Source organism: Pteropus medius, unplaced genomic scaffold (assembly GCF_902729225.1).
Source record: "Pteropus medius unplaced genomic scaffold, Ma_sr-lr_union100, whole genome shotgun sequence".
NCBI lineage: Eukaryota > Metazoa > Chordata > Mammalia > Chiroptera > Pteropodidae > Pteropus > Pteropus medius.
The window spans coordinates 6343908-6368176 of record NW_024349796.1 but is presented as its reverse complement, the minus strand read 5'-3'; the positions used below and the strand labels follow the sequence as shown (position 1 = coordinate 6368176).

At 43.8% G+C, this 24269-nt stretch overlaps 1 protein-coding gene and 2 long non-coding RNA genes across 6 annotated transcripts; 2 read left to right on the top strand and 1 right to left on the bottom strand.

Annotated features, from left to right (window-relative positions):
- Nucleotides 1–1034: 1034 nt before the first annotated feature.
- Nucleotides 1035–5647, bottom strand: LOC120619128 (uncharacterized). Of its 3 annotated transcripts, XR_005657368.1 has the most exons (5): nucleotides 5507–5647; nucleotides 4219–5419; nucleotides 3818–3917; nucleotides 2211–2271; nucleotides 1035–1484 (listed from the first exon to the last, which is right to left on the bottom strand). It is a non-coding gene; the product is annotated as an uncharacterized LOC120619128 (long non-coding RNA). The 3 variants fall into 3 exon arrangements; XR_005657366.1 differs by having other exon boundaries at nucleotides 3818–5419; XR_005657367.1 differs by having other exon boundaries at nucleotides 3818–5404; nucleotides 5507–5558.
- LOC120619127 (uncharacterized) lies at nucleotides 4742–7179 on the top strand. The gene is made up of 3 exons (XR_005657365.1): nucleotides 4742–4864; nucleotides 5050–5216; nucleotides 5306–7179. It is a non-coding gene; the product is annotated as an uncharacterized LOC120619127 (long non-coding RNA).
- A 3544-nt stretch (nucleotides 7180–10723) lies between these two features.
- Nucleotides 10724–23984, top strand: SRP9 (signal recognition particle 9). Of its 2 annotated transcripts, none has more exons than XM_039883300.1 (3): nucleotides 10724–10960; nucleotides 14440–14508; nucleotides 22440–23984. In XM_039883300.1, the coding sequence occupies exons 1-3, from the start codon at nucleotides 10889–10891 to the stop codon at nucleotides 22572–22574; spliced, it is 276 nt and encodes a 91-aa protein (XP_039739234.1). In that variant the 5' UTR covers nucleotides 10724–10888; the 3' UTR covers nucleotides 22575–23984. The 2 variants fall into 2 exon arrangements, with proteins under 2 accessions (XP_039739234.1, XP_039739235.1); XM_039883301.1 differs by lacking the exon at nucleotides 22440–23984 and adding an exon at nucleotides 18108–20241 and having other exon boundaries at nucleotides 10751–10960.
- Nucleotides 23985–24269: the final 285 nt, after the last annotated feature.

The window sequence follows — 24269 nt, the reverse complement described above, 5'->3', positions numbered from 1 at the left end:
CCTGGGGTTAATACATGACCCCTTTTTTCCTCTTGATTCCCCAGCCAATCAGTTGTGTGGATGCTACAGCTTTTAAAGTATCTCGAACGTGTACCATTCTCGCCATTGCTGGCACAGTTCTAAGCACTTGAAATCTATTCACTAATTTCATCCTCACAAGACACTACGGTAGGTATCATTATTCTCACTCTACAGATGAGGAAGCGGATGCACCGAATGGCTAAGTAATTCCTCCAAGTCACGCTGCAGTGGGGCAGGCATACGAGCCAGGCGGTCTGGCCCCTGGGTCTGGGCTCTTGGTGACCACATCGCATCAGCTCTCGCTTCGTTCTCACGTTGTCCTGACTGAGATCTGCCTATCTCAGACATGACTCGGTACGTCCTCGAAGGCAAGAACTGTCTTTCTGCCCTTTTCCCCAAGCCCCAAGCACAACGTCTGGCACACAGTATGTGCTCACTAACGATCTCGTGAATAAACGTTTGGGAAAAGAGGAAATCAGAGGAAAGACACCCCGTCGGAACCTAAACTCTCAGAGCTCAAACTGGTCACGAATGCTTTCCTCTGCTGTGACCCGAGACAGCAAACAGCCGCAAAAACAGATCATTGATCGCAACCTCGTCCATCCTCGGATGGCCTTAGAGTAACCAGCTCTCCAAACGGCAGTGCCAGCCCCCGAGGACACGGCGCAGAGCTCCTGGGGACCCGGCCCGCGGCCGACGTCAGTCTCCCAGGACCCCACTTCTGCGTCTGTGCTCGGAACCAATCGGCTCCCCACAAAAAAGGGGGATCTGCCCCGCAGCGCAGATGCTCGTGTGCAGAGGTGAATCACACGGCGAGGACTTCCCAGAACGTCCGAATGAATCAGCTGCTCAGGTTGGGACAAATCCAGACCATGTGACCACAGAGGGTGGCACATTGAAAATTGAGATCTAATATGAGCCATCTGGTCTGGAGAAACAGCCAACCGGAGGGACGGGGGCCTGGAAAACGTCCAGGGAGCAGACTTATCTGGGGGGAAATGATGAGTCAGCTCTGCCCAGAAACAAACGCCTTTAATGGAACCCTCTGCAGGAGGCCCACGGCCCCTCTTCTTGAAGTCAGAATGGGTAACTCCGTCTGAAGATCACTCTTGGATTCTAAGTTTTAAGGTGCCTGGGCCCAGGCCTAGCGTGGGCATGGGTGAGCGTGGACATGGGTGAGTGCAGACCTGGGTGAGTGCGGACCTGGGTGACTGTGGACCTAGGTGAGCGTGCATGTGGGTGAGCAAGGACATGGCTGAGCATGGACCCAGGTGCAGTAAAGCTTCATCGCTGTGTTGGGACAGCGTGGCCTGGAGAGAATCATTTCACGGTCAGATGTGCCAGGCAAGACGCTATAGGAGGTACTAGACGAGCTGGGGACGAGCATTTTCCCCTAGAATGGGGACGGCGTAGCCTTGGTCCTGGAGGACAACTTTCTACTGTGTCTTCTCTCAAGCTGTTGCCTGAAAAAAAGTAAAAAGCAGACCAATTCCCAGGTCTAATTATCTCCGTTCAGTCTCCTCCTGGCAGCAGCGGCCAAGGCTCTCGCCAAAACTCTGCTTCACCAACACCCTAATCCAAAAAGCCCCACGTTGGCGGGAGAAGGCTCTGCTGGCCCAGAGCAGCTGCGAAGCTTCCTGACACCAAGGCAGGGCACAGGAGTTCAAGGCCAGAAGCTTGAAAGCATCTACTTCCCTCGAGCCCCCTTGGCCCCTGCTGGACGCAGGAGAGGTGGTGAGGCCCACCGTCTGGAACTTCACCAGAAAATGACACAGCAATCAACAGCCACTCGCCCTAACTGCCCCCCTCCCCAGGAAGTTTGGAGTCTTCTTAAAGGCCTGTTTGTGCTTGTAGTGGGAACTCCAAGGTCAAGGTGAGCTCCACAGCTGTTTCTGTCCGGGCTTGCCGAGAGCTGAACCTGGGCCTCCCAGCTGAGCAGAGCTGGGAGATGGGCCAGGGGCTCTCAAGGGCACGCTGGGGAGCTCCCCGGGCACCACACCATTGCTGATCTGCACTTCCTTGCCCTTCCAAAGACGTTTTCCTACCTCAGCCCCTGGGTAAGCCTGGGACCTATTGTTTCTTCTTGGCTGGAACAAGAGGTAGCTCACTCCTGAAGGATGCCCTGAGCTCAAGGCTGTCTCTGACTTGCAGAGTAGTGAACCCCAGTCACCTCAGGGGCCTGTACTTACATGAGCAGGGAAGGAGGGAACCAGCCAGGTGGGCATCTCCTTGACCTCCAATCTTGCTACCCTATGGGAAGAAGGACCAGATGTAGCTCGCTGGGCAGCTATGAAACCTGAGGAGATGCTGGAGTGACTTTGGGCTGGCGGTTTGAGAACGGGTGGGTATTATGTGCTTGGGTGCAGAGGGATCAGAATATCCATCTATTCACGCACAAACACGACAGCAGCCTAGCACGGGGCTGGGGGGGCAGGGAGGGGAGTGGGGGCAGGGAAAGGAGGCTCAGAAGCCAAGATGGATACGCCTCCCAGCCCTCACCCCCTAGGCATACGACAGTTTGAACCATTGATTGCAATATAAATGCCTGAGACATCTCTGGACATACAGAAATTCCACTGGTCAGCGAGTAAAGAAGAATGTTCTCCTAAAAACTGATAGGAGGTAGTTTCTCCACACATTCCTGCTGGCCATTAGCAAATATTTACTGAGCAGTACTGTCTGCAGGGTCCCGACAGAGGCGTTTGGTTACCCGGGTCAGAGGCTGCCCTCCCGCTCTGCATCCCTGAAGACAGACCGACCATAAAGGGAAACTGAGCTTAGCAGGAGCTCGAGATACCAGACACACCAGCCTTGGAACTGGACAAACACCAGAGACACACGACACCTCATTTTTGTCCTGAAGACAAAAGTTTTGCATGTTTTACTGTCTTCTCTCTCACAGTGGCTGGAATGCTGGTTGAGGCGAGGGAGGAATCAGAGCCAAGGAGAGAAACGGGGTGAGAGTTACAATGACGGGCGGAGAGAGTGACAACGGAGCGAGAGGCCGGGGGAGCTGAGGGACGATGCTCTGGGGTCTGAGTGGGGAAGGAGACGGGACGGGCGCCTCGTCAGACATGATGTCCCCAGGGGCTGGGATCATCTTCTCCATTTGTCCTCCATAGTCACCAGGGCACTGAGCTTGGTAGGTTTCCCTGTCTCCCTTTACTGGCCACCATGAGGCTGTGGTTATCAGTGCCCTGCTTCCTGCAGCCCCAGGTGGCCGCGCCAGGCCCCCAGGCCAGTCCCTCACCCACGGCCTCTAAAAGAGAAAGTCAAGATCGGCGAGTGGGAGGACCCTGCTCACCCCGTTTCCAGTCGTCGCTGCCCACGCCGATGCCCTCGTTCGCAACCGGTCATTCTGAGCATCTCTGCCGCTGAGCCCACCGTACTCGGAGGACCCCAGCCTCCCCCGGGAAGGGCTGCACCTGCTCCATAAAAGTCTGTCTCTGTACCTTTGCTCACACCCTCTCTGTATCCAAAAGCCCAGCCATTCCATCTACCAGAATCCGACCTTTGTCGTCAAAATCCAGGTCCTCTGTGCAGCTTTTTCGGATGCCTGCCCTCAGTTAACCTCTCTCTTCTCTGCTCCGTAGAATTTTGTGACTCGATTGTAAACACTGCTTCTCACAGCGAGTCATGCATATAAACAGTGCCTTTTTTGTGCTGTGTCTAAACCCCTCTTCTCACAAAACCCCAGCGAGTACCAAGCAGATGCTCAGGATAATGTGTTGATTGACTTGTTGGACTGAATGACTGAGGACATGACAGCTGTGATCGACCGAGAGTCCACACTCACCATTTCCCAGGCCACCCGGATTGTTTCCACGGCAGAGCCCGCCGCTGAGTGGAGATGTCATCTGATTTATTAATTAACGCAAACACCATTCATCCAAATGCTCCAGGGCATGGTTAGAAAAAAAAAAATCCAGAACATTTTAAAAATGATAAAAATAACTTTTACCAGCCTAGAAATAACTGAAGTTTTATTCCTAGTGCTTTGGTCCCAGCATCAACCCCGCCTTCTGCGTCACCCAGGCCCTGTCGGCCCCCACCAGTTAGTTGTCTCCTTTTCCCACCTTGCTTCCTAGGTGATTGACAGAATTCCTGCCAGTAAGGCTGGCTAATTGGGTTAATGGAGTGACTGCGTATTTTGTTCTCTCCACCACCCAACCCACCATGCTGGCTGCTTTCCACTACCTGCCTCTCATCTGTTCCAGGATCACTAATTTGCAACAACAACTTCCATTGTCGGCCACATCTGGGACTGTGGGGTTTTAAGTGAATCTCCTCAAGGCAGAGAACAGAAGATGCTGCTATTTTGGTTTGTCTCATCGACAATGGGGCCATTCTCTGGGGTTCATGGCATGCGGGGGAAATCTGAGCAGCCGTGGGACCCAGGCCAGAGCACAGTGTGCTGAGGAGGAGGGAGGCCAGCAGGTGGGGGGAAAAATTCTGACCTTTTCTTCCCAGCTACTTGGGTTTGCATTTCATTTTAATCAGTTTCAGATGAAACTGACAAGCCAGGAGCCTCTGGAATCTCAATGGCCCCGGCCTTTGGCCTCTGGTCTCTAGAACTCCTAGCATGTGACCTGGCCTGACCCAGCTTGCCCCAGAGGAGGCCGCACTGAGGGTGGCCTTTCTGATCCCCAAGGCTCTCAATGGTCTTGGAAAAAAACAAGGCTTTTCCCCTCTGTTGTTTTTTTGAGGTACGTTCATTCTGCCTCAATCTGCTTCGCCTTAAATGGATCCCTGCCTGCCCTAAGTATGGAAATGTCAGCATTCCGGAGCGAGGTGCTGGGACAGCGAGAGGCAGCCTCCAGGAGCCCTGAGACAGGCCTGAGGGGTGCCTTGTTGGTGCGGGTGGCATGAGGGTGCTAATGCCGTCTTTGATCTCCCAGTCCCTCTGGCAGGGCTCTGGGAAGGGCCTTTGTTTCTTAGGGTGACTTCTATCTCCGCCCATGCCCCTCCCTCCTCTGCTTTTGTACCCCACCCCCAGCCTCAAGGCTGTCCTTATCTTTCTGTCCCTAGGCAAACTGCAGGGCTTCTGATCCCAGAATCCCTGAAAGCTGAACGTGGTTACCTGAGCGTCAGCCCTGGGCAGATCCCACAGACACACCCCCATCCCACCCAAACGCCTGGGTGGGCAGGGGATGCTCAGACCCTCTTGAATCCCCAGTGTCCTGCGCCCTGTTGTGGTAGGTGCTCCATAAATGCTTATTTCTGCCTTCAGTTTTGATTATTTGTAAACTTGCCTGAACCCTGCACCCTCTTCCGTTCTCATCAGCAGGCGAGCTTTTTGTTGTACGTGTTGGTTTTCCCTGCAGCACGCACTGCTTGGGTGACTGACGAGAAGAGGCGCTCAGTAAATAAGTAATGGATATCACTGGATCAGAAGTTTCTGGCAAACATATAAGAGCGGAGGTTCTCTCCAGAAAGGACTCTTCCAGAGGTAACCAAACTCACCAACAGAGGTAACCAAACTCACCAACACCTTTCCCAGCCACGTTGGAGGGTATGTGCTCCATGGGGGACCATTTCCAGTCAGCCTGCAGGTACGTGACTCCACTCGACTGTCTGCACACCACTGCCCTCCGCTGGACACTGAGCCAAAGCTGCCCCGAGACCTGGTCCACGTCAGAATGCCCTCAGGTGTCCTTCCCACCCATCCTGGACACAGCTACTGGACAAACTGGTTTCCTAGCTGGCTGCTCTTACCAAGTTTGTTTCCCCCTGACCACCGTGCATTGAATCCATGAAACCTGAGATGAGACAAGAGAAAACAGAGCTTCTTTGACTCCCTGGCACATCGTAGGTTCCCTAAATACTCAATGCGTGAAAATGAACACCGTGACCCACGTTCCTGGCACGCCAACAGCACTGTGGACTGTTATTATAATTATTAATTAAGAACCCATTTAAGAACCTAGAGTCTAGAACAGCTACGACGCTGATGATTTTTCGAAGACAACCGAGGACAAGAAAAAGGCACAAAGAGCTTCAAGCAGAAGAATGAAAAACAACCAGTTATTTCTCTCTGTCTTAACAACAACAAAACCTTCCTCCTTTGGGAAAAGATAAAGAAAGGAGAAAGTAAACACGTCCACTGCCAACTCTTGTAGATGAGACTGCTCTCTCCCTTACCGTGACGTGTTTTCTGTCTTCAATAGTAGGTATTTGTGAGCTTGCCTTATTATCTCTGCCTCTGACCTTATTAGCTTATAAGCACTTTGCCTGGCACAATGACTGGCCTGTAAAAGGTCTACAATACATAGTTATTGAATTGCTGGCAGTCAAATATAGTATAAGAGTGGCTAACAATTTGCCAATGGCAATAGTAAAATAAGCAAAAATGGAAGCATCCCTTATTACTTATAAATTGCTTCAATTTGCTAAGAAATTATTTTCAACTCCCAAAATTGATCTCTGGGGTTAGCCCAGGGCCTGGCAGGATATATGAATCTGAAGTTTCAGGAAGAATTCCGGACTAATCAGAGTTCCAGGAGTCACAGAGCATGGGGTGGACCTGAAGACCCAGAGCATCACCCAGGATGGGCTATAGCAGGTGAAATCGAAGTCTGGGACCTCGGGACTGGATGCCGAAGGACCAGGGGGTGCAAAGGAGGCCAGGACAGAGGCAAAGCAGGAAAAGCCAGAGAAACGAAGGAGGAGAGAGGAAGAGTAGGACCAAAAAAGCCAAGGACCTAGGGAGTTTTCAGGACAAAGGAGTGGCCTCTTGCCTCAAACGCAGCTGAGTAATCTAGTCAAGACAGGATTGAGAGCTGATTGCTGGATTGGGCAATAGGAAGGTCAGTGGTGACCTGTGAGAGCATCTGGTGACCTCGGTGAAAGCTACTTCAGTTAGGGGGGCGTAGGTGGATAGAGTGGAAGGCGCCATGGTGAGAATGGCACTGAATGGGAGGCAAGGACGTGAAAACCATTGCAGGAGGCAATCGATGTAGAGGAAGGAACAAGGGCTTCTGGTTTTGACCTTGCACCCAGGCTTTGTCTACCAATCCGGCTTCCCTATCGACTTGACACTGGTGACATTTTCTAAAAATCAAAATTAATCCTACCACTTCCTGTTGTGATTAACATGCGCTGGCTTGCCGCTTGCTAGACAACGAAGAGCAAAGTCCGATACAAATCTGTTTAGTATGATTTATTTCTCAGGCTTGGTTTCTTCGTTACCTGTAAAGGAGAGGTGCACAGGTCCATATTCCCTTTTCCTAAATTCTTGGGGCCATGCGTGTTTTGGAATTCATAGCTTGTTGGAATTCCAGAAAGGGAAGGTGGTACACATGCCCTATAGTACAGAGCCCAGGCTCCACCCTATAATCAAACGCACCAAGTAGGACAAATCAAGACTATAAACAACCTCACCAGAGGTCAGGTTAAGTTTTCCACCAAAGAAGTCACTAAGGTGCTTTGGTTTTTCAGAACTTTTCAGATTTTTGGAACTGTGATAAGGGACCACGCTCACAGGGTCGTTTTAAGGCTCAGATGAGTTATGCGTGGAAAAATGAAGCCCAAAGGGTAACCACAAAGAGAGCAGAGGCCTCGCTCCTCTTCCGACGTTGTGTGTGTGTGATGAGAAGAGAGAGAAGCAGTTACAAAGAACACTCTGATAGCCTTGTGGAAGCCATTTCTCCACAGCTGAAAAGAAAAACCTAATTTAAGGAATGCAGCCAAATGTAGCTGGGGATAGTTGAATGATCAAGGACACATCCGCCGACCTCTTTGTCATCTTGATTTCTCTTTCTCTTTAGGGGCGGAGGCTGGGCTTGGTGAAGCTGCAGCTCAGTGATGGGGACCCTCACTATGGCAATCACTTCTTTACTGTCACTTTTCCTGCTAAGCTATGAGCTCTATAAGGCAGGGACTAGGTCTGTCTTATTCACAGCTGGGTCTCCAGTGCCGAGCACAGTTCCTGGTGCTTGCCCAGAATGGGCACTTGATATGTGCTTTGATGAATTGAAAGGAAATTGATCTCATATTCTGTGTTTTGACAGGAGGCAAAGTTGGCATTGTCTTAACTTCAAGCAAAAACTTCTCCTCCCTGACTCTGCCCTCTCTGCCTCTCACTTCTGTTCTTCATGGCTCCCCAGCCCATCTTCATTAACTAAGGACTTAGGCCCCTGGCTCACAGCCTTCTTCACCTTCTCCCCTTTCTTGCTCATAAGTGTCTTTAATACTTGTGAGGACAACCCAGTCTCACCAGGAAATGTTGCTCTTCCGATATCTAATCTGACCGTAAATTCGGTTCCTCTTTCCTTTATTAGCTTCAGATTTCATTGAGACCTGGTCTCTTAACCTCTCTTTTATGGCCCAATTAATTACTCACCTATCTAGTCTGAATCTCATGATTTATTACTTCAACCACTCTTTTGCCAAACCTTCGACATTTTTGTCCGTCTGCCACAGGTACCCTATAAATCTCTAACATCATCTGCCTTTTTTTCTATTCCAAGATCCAGGTTTTTGGATGGTGCTGGAGACAAACCCCACATGTGCAGATTAGGGCTATTCCCAGATGATTTCCAATTTTAGCTGAGTCTTCATCTCTGCTTGATACTGCTTTTGAGTTCCTGGTCTGCTTCCTCATTCATTTCTCACAATGGCTTTTCCAGATCTTCTCACAGTTCCAAACACACCCTTGCCCTCCTATCTCAGAAGATGGCCTTGCCTCTTAAGTGCCAAAGCAAATTTACCTTCTCGCCCTTGGATCTACATACTCACCTATATCTCCACCCACGTTTTCTTCCTTCCCCAATCCCTCAGAGGCCATGGTGAACTCTCTTTTTCCCATGCATCGGTGCCTTTGCTCCTACCCCTGAGATTTTGCTTTCCCTTTTTTCTTATATTTTAATCTCTCCTTTCTTACGATTTCTTCTCTAAAAGTTATAAACAGACGAAATCTTTCCATCTTATAAAACACTCTTTCTTTACCCAGCGTCTTCAGGCCGACTTATCCCCTTTTCTCTTCTCGACTGAGCTCATAAGAAGAGTACAGAGCAGCAGTATTTGCCACTTGGCCACCTCTTCGGCCTCTTTCGGTCAGTTCTACCTGACCCCTAGCGCGACGGCGGTTCCTCCGGCCGAGGTCACCAATGACCTCCCAGTGATTACAATCAATCGACTCATTTCATTTCTTATTGCACTTGAACCCTATCTGCCATCTGACACCCTCTTCAAAACCCTCCCCTCCCCTCATTTCCCTTTCTGGTCCCCTTTTCTCTCTCTTTTAATTTCTCCTCCACCTCCTTCGTGGACTCTACTCCCTCTCTCTCTCACCCTTTGTCCATGTGGCTCTTTCCTAGGATTGTCCTTTTCTTCTCTTCTTATGCTAGATCCTCTCCATGGGATGGCTCAACTAAGACCTTCTTCTTCTAATGACCCTGTTTTATGCCACTGCCAGAGTTTCAGATGGAGATGCTCGGCTGAGCTACCGGACATTTCCACCAGATGTCCCAAAGAAACTTCAGCCTCGCCAAGTCCAGATCTGAACTTGTTGTCTTCCCCTAGACTTCTGCAAACCCGTTCTTCTTCCTTTTCCCCTGTGTCCGTCGATGACCGCCTCTTCCACAGACTTACGAGTCATCTTCCACTCTCCTTCCCTGCATTCCCAATGTCCAATCACTCACCAAGGAAATCTCGAATCTGTATCCTCTTCTGAATTCCTAAGCTTGTGCCTTGATTCAGATCCATGGTCTCTTATGCCCATATTACTGCAAGAGTATCTTAAGAAGACTCCCTGCCTCTGGCTTGTAACACTTCTGTTCAGCCTTGGTGTGCTGCTGGAGCCCTATAAAATGCAGATCTGTTTAAAGCCCTTCAATGGACAGGAAAAACTAATTTATAGTAGCAGAAAGCAGACTAGTGATGGTCTGAGGCCAGGGGTGAGGGTGGAGAGGTTGAACATAAAGAAAAATGAGGAAACCGTTTTGGAGATGAATATTCTGCATTTTGATTGCAGTATTGGGCATACTGGATATATACCCAATGAATATGTTTGTCAAATGCATCACTCTGTACGTTTAAAACCAGAACGTTTTATTGTATATAAAATATGCCTCAATAAACTTAATTAAAGAAAGATATCCTCCTATGTCACCACATTGCCTGGTGGACAAAGTTCAAATTTCTTATCCCGGCATAAGTGATGATACGGCTTCTTTTCTTGCTCCTACTCTTCCTCCTTCCGCTAAGCACCCGCCACATTAAGTACACCGCAGATCTAAAATGGACCTAGATGTCCTGCCCCTCCTTGCCTGCCTGTTGAACATCCACCACGTTTACCGGGCTTCGGCTTGTGCTATCACTATTGCATCCCTCTATCTACAGGAGTTCCACTGACCCGACATAAATAATAGAAGGTTTTCGGTTGCATTCTTGTGTGTATGTCTCTCTTCTCCTTTACTAGGCTGTGGGTGAGACAGCTGGACCCTGTCTTCCGCATTCCTGTATCTCCAGCTTATCATCAAGCCCCTCGATTTTTGTTGAAAGAACCTAGGCTTTACCATTGCAGTCCAGTCCAGCCCGGCGGGCACCGGGACACATGCTCCTCCATTCCTCCAGGGGGCGCTGTGGCAACCGCCAACTCTCCCTGCTCGACTTCTCTGCGCCAGCTCCCAGAGCCACTCGCTCGGGGCTCCGCCCCCTCCCTGGCAACATCCTTCCTCCCTATTGGGTAAGGCCGGTCCTGGCCGCCCAATGAAACGAGGCATTGGTGCGAGGAGGCGCCACCATCTTTGGGCTCCCGGCCCCTACAGCGGTTAGTGGCGGTGGGAGCTGAGGAAGTAGGTGGGCCGGGTCGCGCCGCCTCCGGTGCCGGCCCTCCCTTCGTCTACCTTTCCGCCGCAGGCTCACCATGCCGCAGTATCAGACCTGGGAGGAGTTCAGTCGCGCGGCCGAGAAGCTCTACCTCGCCGACCCTATGAAGGTAAATTGCTGGCGGGGCCAATGCCTCTGTCCCCAACTCCAGGTCAGAGGGTCTTCCCTACCGTCGGCTTGGCCTGCGGAGCTTCTTCTGCACCCTGGGAGGCGCTGGGAGTGTGCAGAGACTTGACACTAGCAAGTCATATTTTTACTCCCTGATTAACGGCCCGATAAGGCCCTGAAATGGGCAAAAGTTCAGGTCATTTCGGGGCCCTAAGGTTTACGGTCGGCCTTCCCCCGTCCGCAATCCCTGAGCTTTCTTTAGGGCTTTGGTTCGTTTACGTGTCTCTAAGGGCAGGGCTCCTCCCCCTGCAGCTGTGGCTTCCAGTCCTTTAGTTGTCTTGCTGCCCCTTTCCTGTTCCGCTGGCGGGTCAGGGTACCTCGTATAAAACAAACTGTTTTTTTCTGCCACTGCTGAGACATTCTTGAAAAACCCCAATTTGGAGTTCCCTACACCCCTTAGAATAGTAGGTCTCAGTCTGTTGGAGGTCAGCGCCCTTTTGAGAATGTGAGGGTGCTTGCACCCTTTCCTCAGAAAAATGCCCTTAAACATTAAGGTTTACAAACAGTTTTACGGGGCTTGTGGATTCATTCATGACCCTAACAAAAATTATAAGTGGATGCCAGAGGTTAGCTCCTTATTAAAAAGCTAGAATTTGTCGTATATAAGGGTTATTTGTAGCACTTCCTTGTTACTGCTAGCTTTTTAGACTTGATTAAGTATCAAGAAGCTGTAAGACATTCTGTTTCATTTTTTACAATAAAATAATATAATAAGTAGTGAGGTAGAATTAAATGTTTTTCAAATTGAATACTTTATGACACGATTTCTGGCTCTTCCATTTAGATGATTTTCTTTGTTCATAGGGCCATTTGTTTTTTCATTCAAGCAATGTGCCATGAGAATAATACAGGATTTTTGCCTAGAAGTACCCACGGTGTAAATTAAAAATATTTGAAAAGATAGTAAGAATATACAAGTTCACATCAAGAGTAATCATTTTAAGAATGTGTCGGTGGTAAGGAAAATGAAAACGGTAGTTATAGAGCATTGCTGTGAACAGAACATGTCTAGATAGGCAGGAGAGGGATCCTTTGCGCAGTCAGGAAATGCCAGTGGTCTAGAAACTTCTGCATCCTCATAATAGCCTTCCGGTTTTTGAATGGTGTTTTCGATAGGGAGGTGAGAGGGGATGAGTGCGGAAAGGGAGCTTGACAGTTTTATTGAGTGCCATCTATGTAACAGACAGTTTACATATATTTGTGTAATATATGTGAACAGTTAAGACAACCCCTTGAGGTAGGTGAATAAACAATCTTAGATACGTTAAATGATGTGCCTAGTCTAAGAAATTAAGCTAAAGTTTGAACCCGGGCCTCGAAACCCCAAGTCCATGCTGTTTCTCCCAGTTCACAGTGCCAGGACTAAAAAGAAAAGTTTTGTCAGAACTCCCTGGAATCTGTTTTGCAGAATTCTGTCTTCTCTCCCCACCACGTTGAACCTGTTAACGATACCTATCACCCTAACCGTTCTCCCTTGCATCACCCTAATTGAAGATGGTATTACTGCCAGACCATGTAATAACATATTAGTTGTTCTGTCTGCCTTTTTAATCCCTCCTTCACTCTCACAGCACAGCTGCCTAAAACACAAAAATTGAATTCTCTTAGTTTCCTACCTAAAAAACTGGTTCATCTTTGATTGCTAGAAAAAGTCCAGATTTCCATCCCACCGTCTGACTCTCTTCAGTCTTTCTGTCTTTGTCTCCCACCATATCCACTGTCCTCAGCTCTAGTCTCATGAAGCTACAGAATTCATCGAATCTTCATTCAGACCGGTGCTTTAGCCTTCCTGCTACTTTCTTCCCTAAAAGAAAAAAAAGACATTTTCACAGCCACCTCCATGAAGCCACTGTACACTTCTCCTCCCCCCAGTGCAAATGATTGGTTTTCTTTTTTTAGCATTTTACTTTTATATGCCTGTAAAGAACTTAATTCATGTTCTTTTCTGTTTTGGGTTATTTTTGGTTGGTGGAATTCAAAGTTCCTAAGAGAGCAAGAACCTTGATTTCTTTTCCTCTCTTCAGGGCATCTGACATGATAATTTAGGTGTCCCCTAATTTACACAGTTCATCCTCTTATAATATGTGAGACCCTTTAACTCTCATTTCTCTTAATAAAGCCTGAGTATTCTTTTAATTAAGAGTCAAAATTTTACATAGTTGTCATGCTTAGTATATTTTAAAGTTTCAGTTTCTTTTTATTTCTGGAGAACTGAAGTTTTTAAAATATAAAAGTGAATTTCCTAGCTCAATAAATATAATCAGTTAGGTAGTCTAAAAGTAATTAACCTGTATCTACTTAATTGCTTGGTGAGTTCCCTTCCGTCCCTCACCAAGACTCGTCCCTTAGGGTGGGGGCCTTTTTTGGGGGAGGGGAGGGAGGAGGTCTACTTAACTATAGAATACCAAACATAGGAGTTTTCTAGATTTGGGATGGTTGTTGATGGAGACTTCTTTTCAAGATAGAATTCTGCCTTTCTGTAATAATGCATCATGTTGCACCATCACGATAGAGACCTGATTTTGCTGAGTACGTTAGTCTCAGCCCACCTCCTGAGAGCCGTGGGAAAGGGGAAGTGTGCGCTGCGATTTCCTGAGGAATAGATTTGGACTTAACTAGCCATCTCTTTTTTTTACCCCTTCTTTTCCTATCACTCCTCTGTGGCTAGGTGTGTCGGTATTGTAGGGGAGGAAAAACTTTTCCTCTTACATTTAATTGCTGAGGCCCTGCAAATTAAACTGACAAAAGATAGATTAACAAGAGGAAAAGATATTACATATGCATTGCAGTTCACAAAGAAATATAAGGAGACAGAATTTGGAGCCTATATACTATCTTAACAAAGAGTGATAACAGGTAGAGAAGAGGCTGGACGAAGGAAAAAGGTTTTGGACTTCTAAAGGTGGGTAAGTTGCGAGAGGGTGACTAGGACACATAGATAAGTTTAGTACAATTTTTTATGTAGATAAGAACGCTTCTTCATAATAATTGGACCTTTATGTCACATTACAAAGGTTAATTTATGCCCTGCTTTTAGTCTGAAAGGGCAGAGAGCTGATTACCTTCAGCTCAAAACAGTCCTTATGCCAAAGTGGCTTATTTTGGTGTGGCATGCTGTGATTCTATTCAGTGTATATTCTTACTGTCAAATGCCAAAACACCTTAAGAGTCTCACAGTCCTGAATATGGATGCGTTTGGGAAATTTTAAGACTTTAAAAAAATAATAAATTGTAGCGATAGGAATGCAATGGAGTAAAATGCTGTTTTCTACCTCATTTCAGTAATAAGTTTACAATAAAGGTGCCTTTAATCTTGGCTGTTAATTCTAAAAGAATCTATTTTAGCCCACTTGAAGATTAAATTATTTATGAGAAATATCTTCTGATTTTACTGTCGCTAAATATGTATTTTTGTTTCAGGCACGTGTGGTTCTCAAATATAGGCATTCTGATGGGAGTTTGTGTATTAAAGTAACAGATGATTTAGTTGTAAGTATACATTTTTTATTTGTTGCATACTTTCAGATTTGTTTTGAGTTAATCATTTGAAATTATTTACATAGATTTATGTAGATCACCCATTAGGATGCTCAGTTTGCATTTCATTCCAAAGTCAAGACCGCATTCTAGAAGCTACTTTTAGAGGCTCTTGGGGAAATAATTTAACTTGCTTCTTTAAGATAGTATGTCACGTGTAGTTTAATAATTGTTCTCTTCAGACCTTAAGCAAGAGGAATGTACAGAGCAAATCTGGCTGTAAGGGGTAAAGGTTTCTTTCTAGGCGCGTGAGAAGTAAAGGATGGTATGCGAATACAGGATTTAGGCTTCACAGGTATCTCTCTCCTTCCCTGGCCGCTCGCTCTTGTCACTTCCTCACATCCCGTTCACTCCTTACCCTGCCGCCGGCTGCCTTCTTCCTGCAGTGCTCCGCTGAAACCACTCTCAGCGAGAGCCAACAGCCCCTTAATTTTCAAACCCAGCGGTCTGATCAGTTCTTACCTCACTTGACCTTCTTGCTGCTTTTGATGCAGAAAACCTTTGCTCTTGAGGAAATTCTTTTGGCATCTATGGCTCCATGATGTCTTCTTTCTCTGTTTCTGTTTCATTCTTTTCCAATTACTTGACTGAAGTGCCCCCGTAAATATTGGCTTCCCCAGGATTCTGTCCTCAGTTGTCTTTTCATCCTACTTCTGGAGTAATCCATCCAGTCATTAAGTCCAAACACTGCGTGTATCTATGTCTATTTTCACAGTTGTACATTTAGCTCATATTGTTCTTCTGACCCCCTGACCAGTGCTAAACTGAGTGTCTTGACCTCACTGCTCATCCGCCTGTGTAGGATGGAATCATCGTGCCACATGGGCTGCTTCTCTTATTTTATAGCTTTAGTTGCTCTTCATGTTTGCAGATCATGTTTGGTCCCTTTTTCTCATTCTCATGTCCACTCTTCCTTCATTTGAAAACTTGTATTTTGATCGTCTGATACGTTTTGTACACTTTTCTAAGCATTTGGGGATTATTGATTAAGCTCCTTCATCTCATTTCCTGTCATGAATGATCTATCTTTGCTGCTACTCTCAGGTTTAAAATCTCATCATCACTTGCCTGGTGGACCATTAGAAAAGTCTCCTAACTGTGTCCCCGATTCCAGTTCATTCTTCAGTCGTCCTATACTTATGCTGGAGTGATTTCTAAGATGCGAATTTGTTTGTTATTGCCCCACTTAAAACCCTTTCGAGGCTCCTCATCACTCATAAGGTAAACTCCACCCTCACATCCTCTCTAATCTCTGTCTTTTCTGTATCACTTCCGAGCACCCTTAGTGTGCCGTGCCGGCTTAGGCCTTGGCCTTGAACAGTCTGTTTCCACCTCTGCAGTATCGAATCCCACCCCTCCCCACTGTGGCAAGACAGCTGCTGACCTTGCAAACCCAGCTCGAGGGGGTTCTGCTTCATCTCTGGCTTTGCGTTTCAGCTGTTCTGTGCTGCATCACAGTTGTTTCATCTCGCTTGTCTTTTCAGTAGATGGTGAGCTTTAAGACAATAGATCGGTGATAGTCTTACTTGTACTTGCAGTGATGAACATAGGATCTTGACCCAGAGGGTACTTAGTAATTATTATTTTAATAGATTCTAAAAATTTCATAGCAGCTTTAAAAATTACTTTTTGTCTTTGGTCATATATATGTGTTAAGGGTTCCATTGTGAGGTTTGCATGAAGTCATATCTTTTAATGATTACTGTGTCTTTCAAGAACTGACTAGTTTTGTTTGGTAAAGTAACTGAAAATGTGAAAAAGGAAGAGTTAATTGAGGTGTAGTGTGCTAGACCTTGAGTCAGGAGATTGGAATCCTAGTTTAGCCATTTAGCAGTGTTTCGGCCTTGGAAAAGTTCTGGCCAAACATTCGGCTTTCTGGGCCTCGATTTCATGTCTGTAAAGCGCCATAGTGATAGTCTGCTTACCTAATTGGTTTATTATAAAAGTAAATAAAATATTTGAAAGTGCCTAGCATTAGTGCTTGCCAGTTAGTGGACTCAGTATATACTTGAATCTTTAGCATTCATGTTGATAAAAATTTTACAGAGTGAATACGTATACCTGCTGAAGAGAAACCAGTGTGTCCTGTTTTAGAAATAGGAAAAAATGCAGAATGGATTTTAATACAAAAGGCTTTATCTCCAAAATCATTTGGAGATAAAATCACTTTTTGCCCCCAGCAATAGTTAAACAGAATTAAGGATCTGCGTTAGCCAATATTGGGGAAAACTTTAACATTGATGATTCCTGTAACGAGATCTACATATGAAAAGTACTTTTTGTTTCCTTTCTTAAAACTGTTGCTAATAGAAGAGACCAAATATGTAGTCAGAGCCATCCTCCTGAATAGTAAATATATGAATCAACTATGACAGTAAAAATCTGTTTCCTAATGACTCTTTTAAAGTTTGTATGCTTCCCTCACTAATTCATTTTTAATATCTAATAATTCCTTCAGAAAACTCCATCTTAAGACCTCATTATTTTCATGTGGCTTTGACTTTTATAATCCCATTTATGTGTCCCTTTTTCTAATCTCATAATATTGTCTAATATAGACCTAAAATCTTTCTGTCATACTGTAATGAGGTGTATAGTCTCCCTGAGCACACATACTAAAATTGAAAATGGTGGTTGTTATGGTCTCTCTATAAGATTGTTACACAAATATGTGTAATATGTGGATTAGAAAAATTTTCAGAAGATTTAAAGGATGTGATGAGGTTCAACTCCAAATTTCTTAAATTGATGAATATTATTTCAAGATTATATGTTCAGATTGTTTAAAACTCATATGCTTTTAGAATGGGCTAAAGAAAAATAGACCTGTATTGCAAAATGGGGAAAAGAGCTGCCAGCTTATATTTGATATTTTTGAAGATTGTAGAACAAATGGTTTTATGACCATCTATAAATAACCATATCTTAAGTATCCTTCTAACAAAAGATACTTAAGATCTGCTTATTTATTGATGGTCATAAAAAAATGCTTCTAATGAAGCATTTAACTTACAGCAAGGAAGAATTTGGTTTGGTTTAAAAATTATAAATACCTTCAGAAAATCAAGATTGGACAGATTTATCTGTTAATTTGGGTGGTCACCAGCCATAAGCAAAGGACTCTAGATTTTTTGACTGTCATCATCTCCCTCCTTCACAAATAGAGAAAGGGATCCTAAGATTTCTATGCTTTTCTCAGTATAACTAACTCATTACCAGATCCCAGGGAGGAAATAACCTTCCAAGTCTTGAGTTCTCATTAGACCATAGTAGGGATTCAGTGTGACTTAACTGGTCAGTTTTGAGAGGCTTCTGATAGAGTTCATTGAGGTTTTTTTAACCCATTTTAAAAATGCTATACTTAAGGAATGTAATTGATGGGGGCTTGGAAACGGTATAATTTTCTTAATATGTCAGGGAGAATAGAGGGGGAAAAAATAGAGCAAAAATAGTGGTAGCCAAGACTCAACTTTTTACCCAATCATACATTTGCTACATTGTCAATAACCTAGTTTTACGTAGTTAATGTGTACTTTTAAAATTTCTGACAGTGTTTGGTGTATAGAACAGACCAAGCTCAAGATGTAAAGAAGATTGAGAAATTCCACAGTCAACTAATGCGACTTATGGTAGCCAAGGAATCCCGCAGTGTTGCCATGGAAACAGACTGAATGGTTTGAAATGAAGACTGTTTGACATGTTCTTAGGAGTAAACATCTTTTGAATTTGAGGAAGCGTTGGGACAGAAAATACTTTATGTAACTAAGTGGGCTATTCACAAGCCAAAAGATCATTTTTTTGTACATTGTTTTTTTAATGTTTCCTTTAGAGAGCTGGGAATAGAAATGATTTCAATTAGAAAGCCTTTATTTATTTTTGGAAATTGAACAAGAACTGCATCTATCTTGGGAACTTTTTGCGGATTATTTAATGCTGGGCAAAATACATAGCTATTTCTTTTGGTAAATTCGTATTGGTAATTTGAAAATGAGATGTCAAGAAAAGTCTATTCTTTAAATTTAGTTTATCCATCTTTAAAAGAAAATTAAACTCAACCATTTTACCGAATCGATAGACTTCTTTTGGAGCATAAAATTTGTATCGTTGATGACTAACAAATATAAACTATGGTAACTAGAATTAACTGCATAGCAGTATACCTAACAATATACAGTAGTATAGTCTAGATTGTATCTAAAAATAATTATGAAAACAAGTATGCTTTACCTTAAACTTTCAAAACTTAATCTATATTTTTGAGTATAAGAGTTTTATAATATTAATAGTTTGTTGAGCAGACTTACTTTGAATCTAGTTTTCAGTGCTCGAAACAACTGCAGTTCCTTTAAATGCATGAACAGAATATTCAGCGATGGACTGAAAACACCATGTTACAGAAGTATTTGCCACACATTTCCCATCTGTAGTTTCTAAGAAGGGCTAAGGATTATGTAAATTGTTAAATTTTTGCAAAGCTCTTTGACACCCCTCTCCATTTCTCTACTTATCTAACGGGTTAGCTTGACTATCACACTTGTTATGTTTTCCATTAAACCAGAAGTATGATATTTGATATTATCTATTTGTAACCTTAATTTTACCACCTAAATGTAATGTTCACTTGTCGATTCCTACATTAAAATATTTTTGGTATGGAACTTTCCGTATTCCATTTTAATATGGAAAGTTCCATTAGCCATACAAATTTTGACATGTTTCAGAGAGGTCAATAAATAAAATATTATGTGGCTATGTATTATTTCTCTCAAAGTTTTTAACTTCTCAAGAATCACAGATTTCTTAACTGGGATGTGCTGTATTCATGTCTAAAATGAGCTTAATGATACTGTAAATTTTGTTTTATTTTTTTGGTACTTTTATTACATGACTTTCTGTGAGCTGTATGTTAATGGCAAGGTTCTGTTCTTGGTTAAGAAAAGTAACATCAAATAGTATGGGACGTTTTGAGTTTGAGTTGTTCTCTCCCCACCCCCCCTTCCCAAAGTAGTGGAATCACTGGAGGGTTTTTTTTGGCCTTTTTCTTTTCTCATTTACGTCTTCCACTTTTTAACGCTGCTTTATAAAGATAACCAGAGAGGGTTGGGCTCATTCTGGCTCGAGTCCTTAGTAGCTTGTGGGAGAGTGGTTAGAGCAGAGGTTCCAAGGCGGGCCGCCTGTGCTGCAGTCTCGGCTCCACTGCTTCCTATCACTGTGGTCTTGGAAAAGGCACTTCTGTAAGCCTCCGTGTTCCTCTGGAGATTGAGTTAACAGTAGTACTCATAGGACTTCATGAAGATTAAAGGGCATAATCCATTTTAAGCCTTTAGCACAGTGCCTGGAACCTAGTAAAACTATTATTTCTATTATGATTATTGTTTTTCAGGGGAAAAAGTATAAGTAGCTACTAGGTCTTAAGTTTTCTCATAATTTTAATTGAATGATTATTTATTGGTAATGTCTGCCTTTTCTGCCAGTCTACGTCTATTATGAAATGCCATTTTTGGCAGTTGGGAAATACAACAAGATTGCCCTCAGAGTGATCTTATTCGGGGGCAAATCCTTAAATCTAAAACTTGTGTTCATTCGTATCTGTATAAAGTAAAATCATTGAACTAATTGGTGGTAAAAGTATTGAATCTCTTAAAAACCATATAAATAATAAAACATCACATTCTGAAAATCGCAGTACTGGATACTCGTGATTTTTTTTTTTTAAATCAGGAAGTGTTTCTGGACACTACAAACACTTTCATGGATTAATTTTTAACAAACAGTTTTGTGATATATTTGCAAAAGCTGCTGACTCCAAGGTAATCCAAATGAAGTGATGAAATGAGATTCTAGGTACAGTTAGCAGTTCAAATAATTTCATTTTTTTCTGTAAAGACCTACTCTTGTTGGATTACGAAGCCCATTAAACATTACTGTTAGGCTGCATATGTTCTCTGTTATAAAAGATTGGCTTCTCCCTTTCGTAATTGGCTTCTTCCTTTCAGAGTTCCCAGCCTGCCAACTTTTTGTCTTAAAAATAGAAAATCTCTTAGTCACAGACTAACGACTTGTATGTACCCTAATGTATAAAGAACTCTCAAACTCAATGAGAAAACAACCCCTCCCCCCACCCAAAAAAACCCACAAAAGATTTGAACAGACACTTCACTGAAGATGTTACAGATGGCAAAGAAGCGCATGAAAAGATATTCGACGTCATTAGTTAAGGGAATGCAACTTAAAATCACAAGATCCTACTATGCACCCATTAGAATGGCTAAAATTAGACTGACCATCCCAAATGCTGACAAGGACACAGAGCAACCAGAACTGTCATACGCTGCTGGTGGGACTATAAGTAGATACAGCTACTTTGGAAAACTAACAGTTTCTTAAAAAGTTTTACATCTACTATCCATACAAAGACACGTACAGGAGTATTCATAGCAGTTTTCTTCGTTAATAGCAACAAAAGGAAAAACCTATCGATACATGTGATAAGGTGGATGGATCTCAAAATTGTTAAGCTGAGTGAAAGACACCAAATGTAAAAGAATTTACATAAAATTCTAGAAAACGCAAGCACCTGTATGGGCCACAGGTCAGTGGTTTTTCTCAGGGAAGGGGAGATGTGGATGGAAGAGATTACAGTGGGAAACTTCAGGGGGTGATGGATGTATTCACACTCCTCATTATGATGTATTAGAATGGCAAAATCCATTGTGGCCTGAGGTTCTTACCTGCTCCTCTCCTCTTCACTGGCATTTCTGCCAGTAAAACCCCTACACTTCTTAGTCATCTTGGCATGTGCTTGCTGGAAGACTTGAGTTGACTTAGTATCTTCAAATTGTGTTGTCTGATTGAATTTTAAATTTTTTGCTATTTTCTGTTGGGCTGTCATTTCAGGTTAACTTCAGTACCTCAGTTTCCTCAGATATAAAATGGGAATAATAATAGTATTTACTAATGAGTTAATATTTGTAAAATGGGAATAATAGTATTTATTAATGAGTTAATATTTGTAAAGCACTTAGAACAGTGCCTGGCACATAATAATTTCTTTGTTAAATATGTTGCAAACATTTTCCCCAATTCTGTCACTCATCTTTGTGTATAGATACTGCTTTGGTTCCTTGGAAACTCATTTGTTTCCTATTGCTGCTATAACAAATTGCCACAAATTTAACGTTGAACCCAAACGAATTTCCTCACAGGATCAGAAGTCTGAAGTGAATCTCAAAGAGCTAAAATCAAAGTGTCAGCAAGGAGGCTCTGGAAGAGAGTCCATCTCTTCGCCTTCCCCAGCCTCCAGAGGCTGTCATTCCTTGTCGGGGCTCCGCATTACATCACCTTTTCTACCTCTGCGTCCATCATCACATCTCCTTCCTCCTTCGACCTTCTTTCCTCCCTCTTAGAAGAGCCTTTGTGATTATAGTCAGTGCCCGTCCAGATAACCCAAGATAATCCTCCCATCTTAGTCACTTCTGCAAAGTCCCTTTTGCTATATAAATAAAGGTAACATTCACAGGTTCTGGGGGTTAGCTTGTAGCTCTCTTTGAGGGGGCCATTATTCAGCCTACCACTAATACCTTTTGTCATACAAAAGTTTCAGATTTTGACAATAGTCACTTACTCTTAGCCCATTCCTTTATGGTTTTGGTCTGACACCAGTCTTGGCATCATGCACACGCAACCTAGAGATGCAGGGAAATCAAAGCCTTGACTGATGAGGGATGAAAGCTAATAATCTCACTTTTTGTCCCCTAGATGGACAGTTCTCATTTCATATGGCTTCTGAGAAGGTCCCCTAGATCAAGCACCAGTTGCCCAGGGCAGTGGCCAAGTTGAAAACACATCCTTACATTGTCTTTTCTTCCTTTTCACGTCCCCAGCCCTTTCTATCCCAGGATGACCTCTCAGATAAGCTACTTATGTGGAAGCCTTTGTCTCAGGCTCTGCTCTCAGGGGAACTTAGACGAAAAGACCAAAACAGAGCTCTTGGAAATGAAGACCAACGGGATAGCTGAAATGAAGAAGACGTGTGGAAAAAAAATTGCAGCAATATCAGAAAATAAAGGCAAAAAGAAGAGGTAGGGAAAAAAGATAGGAAAAACAGCTTTAGTCTTGGATGACAGGAATTGCAGAAATTAGAAAATGGAGTGGGAAAAAATCACCAATAGAATTATTTTAAGAAATTTTTGCAAAATTAAAGGACATGAATTTCTAGCCCAACCCTCCTAGTGCTTTACACAAAGGGCGAAAGTAGACCAAATGTCAAGACCGATGACCTCAGAACCTCAGAAAGCGAGATTAAAGAAAAGACCCTATGAGCTTCCAGAGGGGAAAAAGAGGGTTCTTTAAAAGGATGGGGCATCCGCGTGGCTTTGAACTTCTCAAGCAAGGGCAGTGCTGGAAACTAGAAGATCCTGGAGCAATGCCTTCAAAATTCCATCCTGGAATTTTTGATTTTGTATTCGGCCAAAACGATTAACAGGAAGCATTGAATAAAGACATTTCCAGACACTTGTAGATTATGTTTTACTCAGGTAACAATCCCCCACTCTCAGTACCTTGAAAAAAGTTTATATTTTGTTCAAATTACAGGTAGCTGTGGCTTGGCAGCCCTGCTCCTGCTCCATTGTCTTCATTCCAGGGTCCAGGATGAACGAGCAGAACCCCACAGGTCTTAAAGCTTCTGCTCAGATGTCACATCATAGTCTATTAAAGCAAGTGACGTCTCCAGGCCTGACGTCAGTGACACGGGGAATTCCATGCATCCTCAAGGAGACGAGGTCACATAGCGAAGGGCATGAATATATAAACATTAAATCCCTGGGAACAGTAATTTTTACAATATCTCAAAGTTTTACCCACATACTCTTTCAAAGAAGGCACTCAAGGATGCGTTCCTCTAAAACAAAAAAGTGAGCCAAGAACGAGGAAGATGGGGGATGAAGGAAGTGGATACTTAATACAGGAAAGCAGGAAGGAGTCCCCAGGATGGTGGTAAAGGGGAGACTCATAGTAGCTGTGTACCGGGGATGGAGCTAAGGGACCAGATCGGAGGCAGATCAGAGGGCTCCCCAGACGCTTCTTTAAGAAAATGAAATCGAAGAAAATCTGATGTGAACGAATTTACTATGAAGGAAGGAATTTGGATAGCTGGGAGAGTGGTTAGTATTGAAGTAGTGATTGGTACATAGGAAATTAGGCAAATTTTACAGGAAAAGAAAATTAATTATAGTTACTATAGAGCAACCCTGAACTGCCTTCGTAATAATGAAAACACTGAATATTGATGTAACTAAAATTATTTGGGGAATACAAGGGATGATGGGAAGTCCAGATAGTGAGGTCGGTTGAAAAAAAGAGTTAATTTCCGTGTCACTTGAGGACTTAAACAGACAGAACCTAAGATGAGGTTAAAAAAAAAACAACGAATATAAATATACAAACATGAAAGGAATTAGCTAAAAGGATTAAACCTGGTTTTTTCTCTTCAAAAAGGAGATTGGGGGTGGAGTGGGGAAAAGGGCTGAAACTGCTGTGGTCTTAAAAACCTTGTTGAGGCAGATGACGCTCCAAACGATTGACTCTGAGTAAAACGTGCTGGAGTTTAAATAACAGTCCTCCCATCCCCTGCAAAACAGGAACGAAATGATCGTCACACTTAAGTAAAGCATTGTTATAATGCGGTGTGGAGCACAGGCCCATGAGGGCCC

Coding starts and splice junctions, on each gene's coding strand:
- SRP9 (XM_039883300.1), top strand. CDS start 10,889: ATGCCGCAGTATCAGACCTGGGAGGAGTTCAGTCGCGCGGCCGAGAAG. Junction 10,961..14,439: donor ACCTCGCCGACCCTATGAAG/GTAAATTGCTGG, acceptor TTTTTGTTTCAG/GCACGTGTGGTTCTCAAATA. Junction 14,509..22,439: donor AAGTAACAGATGATTTAGTT/GTAAGTATACAT, acceptor TCACGTCCCCAG/CCCTTTCTATCCCAGGATGA.